The 4,109-nt window shown below is 42.2% G+C and overlaps 1 protein-coding gene across 1 annotated transcript; it reads left to right on the forward strand. All coding sequences in view use genetic code 11, as the record gives it.

Moving 5' to 3' along the window:
* Positions 1–1,298: 1,298 nt before the first annotated feature.
* On the forward strand, positions 1,299–1,526 carry EGR_10748 (hypothetical protein; the record flags this gene model as incomplete). The annotated part of the gene is made up of 2 exons (XM_024499997.1): positions 1,299–1,359; positions 1,465–1,526. 2 exons carry the CDS (start codon positions 1,299–1,301, stop codon positions 1,524–1,526), a joined length of 123 nt encoding a protein of 40 aa, XP_024345587.1.
* Between the last annotated feature and the right edge of the window lie 2,583 nt (positions 1,527–4,109).

Here is a 4,109-nt window from a genome sequence, read left to right on the forward strand (position 1 = left end):
GACTTCCTTTTATCACATCTATTCTTCTACTTTCACAATTCCTTATTGCAGTCACCGTGCATCTTTTTAGTGGTAAATATTGTGTTATTACATGCCTACCTCAGTAACGTCTGCAATCCAAATGGCTTCTACCTTTTGCAAGCAGATCAGTCCTGGCCTTAGGCTTTGAAACCTGATTCAGTGTCAATAGCCTTGGAAACCTAGATACATGCATTAAAGAAACGTTGCGATGTAATGCGTTAAATCATAGCATTGTGTAGGTAGCCAGGACCAAATGTGTGAGCATGCCCTCTGATCAACTTTATACGACTTAAAAACCGACACCGTTCATCTGATTCCCCGTAGCTTGTCATCCACGATTCATTAGACTCTTAGTAAAATTTAGAATGCTATTTCGCAGAGTCGTGCCATTAACTGAGATATAATGAGATTGAGAGATTTACTTTACCCACTGGATGTCTAGTGGTAAGCGGATGTGAATGCCTTTGGTGAGATTTACACACTTGTCACTCCCCTCTTACCTTCTGCTACCGTGGTGAAGAACAGCGCTGATTTCCCACGAACTCGTTATAATTCGTGCGCCTATTCCAGTTAAATCTCTGACAACTTAGACGATGATGGGGCCGGGTGAAGGGATAGATTGATTATTCTGATTCTGTTCATGCTCTACACGGTTTCTATCATCGGTCTCTCATTATACCAACCTGCTTCCTCTGCCTATGTAGCTCAACTACCAAAATGCTTGTATAAGTGAATGAAACCTTCTCACATGCGATGAACGTGTTCCATTTACCTCAGTCATTAGCATGAATAATTTACTGCCATTGCTTACGCCTAGTTTCTCACTCTTCACTGTTTCATCCACATAGCTAACTCCCCAATCCTCATTTCATGGGTTAACGACAAATCCGCAGAATAGACGTCGCATTGCCTCATGTGCTCCACGGAGGACTCAGCTTCCCTACCGCGATCGCTAAAAGTGAGGGAGGAGATGAAGTGAGGTCAATTAGAAGAAGTTTTTAAAGAAATCTCTTCCCCTAAACATGCAGGATTTACAAATTCGTTGAGAACCTTGGGCTACCACCGACGGGATACTTATTGAGTGGCGAGAAAGTGCAGACTACTTTCACTTCTACTTGCGCCTTGGCCAACTCATACGATTATGCTTCTTCTTCTGGCTTGCCAGATCTACAAATCAAATAAGGATCGAGTGACTGGCAAAATAAGAGGTGAAAAAGAAAAAATAATGTAGGCGATAATGACGAAGACGCGGAGACGTAACTGATGCATATGCAAGGATGCTCACGCAGTACGACACATCCAGCCTCTCTCAGAGACGCCTCATCTACCTCTTAGTTGGTTCACGCCCGTGCTCTTACTCCTACCATAAAGTTTAACTCTTTATTTTCTTTCTTACTTCTTTCACACTTTCGCCCTTCATCCCTTCCCTTTTTCCTATCTTAGCCATCTTCTTTTCCTTTATCATCTCCTTTGTCTTCATCTACGTCACTCCAATGCCTATCTGATATAGGCACTGGCACCCTGTCCATGGATTGGTGCCCATAGCCAGATATATCTGAATCAAATATTTACAATGTCCATCTAATTCACAAGTGTGTTTGTTGAGCACTTCGCCGCACCAGCCGAGGTTTAACATTGGAAATTGAGCTCAATTTCCAACGTGGTGCGGTGTCTTGAGCAAACCAGTCCAGTAGTCGAGCGAGCCTAGTAGATGTTGTAATTTTACAACAGAATACCGACACTACCGAATGATGCTCAGTAGACATTTGCTTGCAAAATCGGGTGTGCTTGTACTCTGAGTTATGAATGCTCTGTTAATTCCACCTCTTCTCTTGTCAAAACCCCCAACTTCTTAACTTATCCAACTGTTCATCACCCAAAATGACTAGGCAGATCTATGGCAACTGGTTGAGAAAAGAAGTATTGCAGATCCATTTTTTAAGTAGTCCGTTTCTGCTTTAGTCAAAGCTGATTTAATATGCCTTCAAATGTGGAATGATCCAACTATTTTTCCACACATCTACTTACTATATTTTAGAAAGAGATTCGCAGACAGCCCTTAACTTTAATGATTTTATTAACCTCATCTTCATCAGTCATCGTCTTATTTCCCACCACGCCGAACTTGGCCATCTCAAACACCAATCTTCTTCTGTGCCATGGTGGCCACTGGGTGTAACATTCAACAAAGAGGCAAAGAAGACTTTCAACTTTTCTACGTCTATCATCTCCAAATTCAATTTATTTTACTCGCTTCCTCACTTACCCTCCCTGATGCACACCGGCCCATCCATCTACAGGTCTACACTACCAACTGTCACTCATCTTGGCATAGGTTGCGGTAAAACTACTATTCCTTACGGGCACCTCGCGAGAAAACACCCCAACCATGTTTAAATGGTACAAGCAAAAATGTAAAGTAATGAGGCATTCTTTAAAATGTGCAAATATACCATGAAAAGACATGCCAAGATAATGGTCATGTTAAGCATAATTAAAGACAAGGCATTAATTGTAATTTGCTGAACTACGTGGATGGATGAGAGAAGTCAGGTTTCACCGAACTTCACCTTCGCGTTAGAAAGGCCTCTCTTGGCGTTACAATTCAACGATTTCCCTTCACTACCACTGCTCAACTTGCTAAGCGTGTCATCGCTTTTAAAAAAATTCATCTTGCTTGCGAAGGTGCATTGATAGAGGTAACCGGGTCAAAACACATTCAATAAGGATAAAAGATGATCTGATAATATAGTTAATTGCCCTTTTCTTCCTCTCCTTACCTTACCTTCCTTCCCTCGCGCAGATATCCAAGTGAGCGGTCAATTTGTACCCCTAATTCTGACAAACTACGAATTGTTGCCATTCCATCGAAAGTCAAATTTTAAAGCACTTAAATGTGCAGGCTTGCACGCAAGTTTCGAAGCCCACCATCGTCTACCTTGTAGGACGAACTGTAAGATGTGTTATTTGACCAAGGAACTGGGAGATTGCCATTGTAGTGCAATGGCTTCCCTCGGCAGGTGTGTCTGAAATCAAAAAAATGTATTCTGAGCTTCAGTCTAGTTTTAATGGCAGAATGTAGAAGAATAAAGAAAAATTGATAAATGGAAAAAGTTAGTAGACCGAGAGAAAGACAAATGCTCAGAGCCAGAAGGTGGCTGCCTGGCTGGTTTGAATCGCCGTGTGTTCGTGCCATGAAGAAGGTCAATTGAGAGGATTGTAGCTGAGGCGGGACATTTGTGTGGCTCACTTGGAAGAGAACAACTGGCACAGGACTATTTATCAGTGCCTCTGTTTTTGCAAAATCTGCGTACACACTCACTTCATGGATTGTATGCATTGAGTGTGTGAACAACTGAGCATCTGAGCTGACACAGGGGAAACGATCCCCAGGTGGTTCGAGGCGAGATTAGGCGAGACGAGGCAATGCGTGGCAATGGTAAGTGGCTACCATGTCACTAGAGCATTAGCCCACTCCATAGATTACTAGTATTTCACTGTGCTACTGCTCCGCACAGATGTGAGCGCAGACATATCTGTGCAGTCAGCACAGAGGCGGGCGATGAACAGATGTGGAGGAGGAGATAAACAAGCCATCTCTTGCACTGCCACTTAATATATATGTAAAAACTCAACACGATTGTTGCATAGCTATCTGCCACTATCCTTGTCATCATCTACATCGTCCATAATAGGAAAGGAGATAATGGTGTGTCAGCAGCTAGTCGTGGGAATAATGGCATAAATGATGCGGTTATATGCCTTCTCGTTGCTAACTTCGGTGATGCTATATGGTGCATGATCTTGCATTTTTCTCTGACAATAAGAAGAATATGCATTTAAATACCTGCTTTACTAGTCTCAGCTGCTTCTAAATGAAGGAAGTACAAGAAAAACACACCAAAAAATTGTAAATACAAATTTTCAGTCCATTGCAAACTTTTCTTGCCAGTGTAAACAGGTCAATTAGATCAAATGTGTGGCCATTTACCATTATGCATAGGAAGGGAATTAACATGAATGGAGGAGTCATTTCCGCACTGAAATATCAAAGGCGCAACTGACAGCAAAAGCCTTGGTTATGGAAT

Source organism: Echinococcus granulosus (assembly GCF_000524195.1).
Source record: "Echinococcus granulosus chromosome Unknown EG_S00262, whole genome shotgun sequence".
NCBI lineage: Eukaryota > Metazoa > Platyhelminthes > Cestoda > Cyclophyllidea > Taeniidae > Echinococcus > Echinococcus granulosus.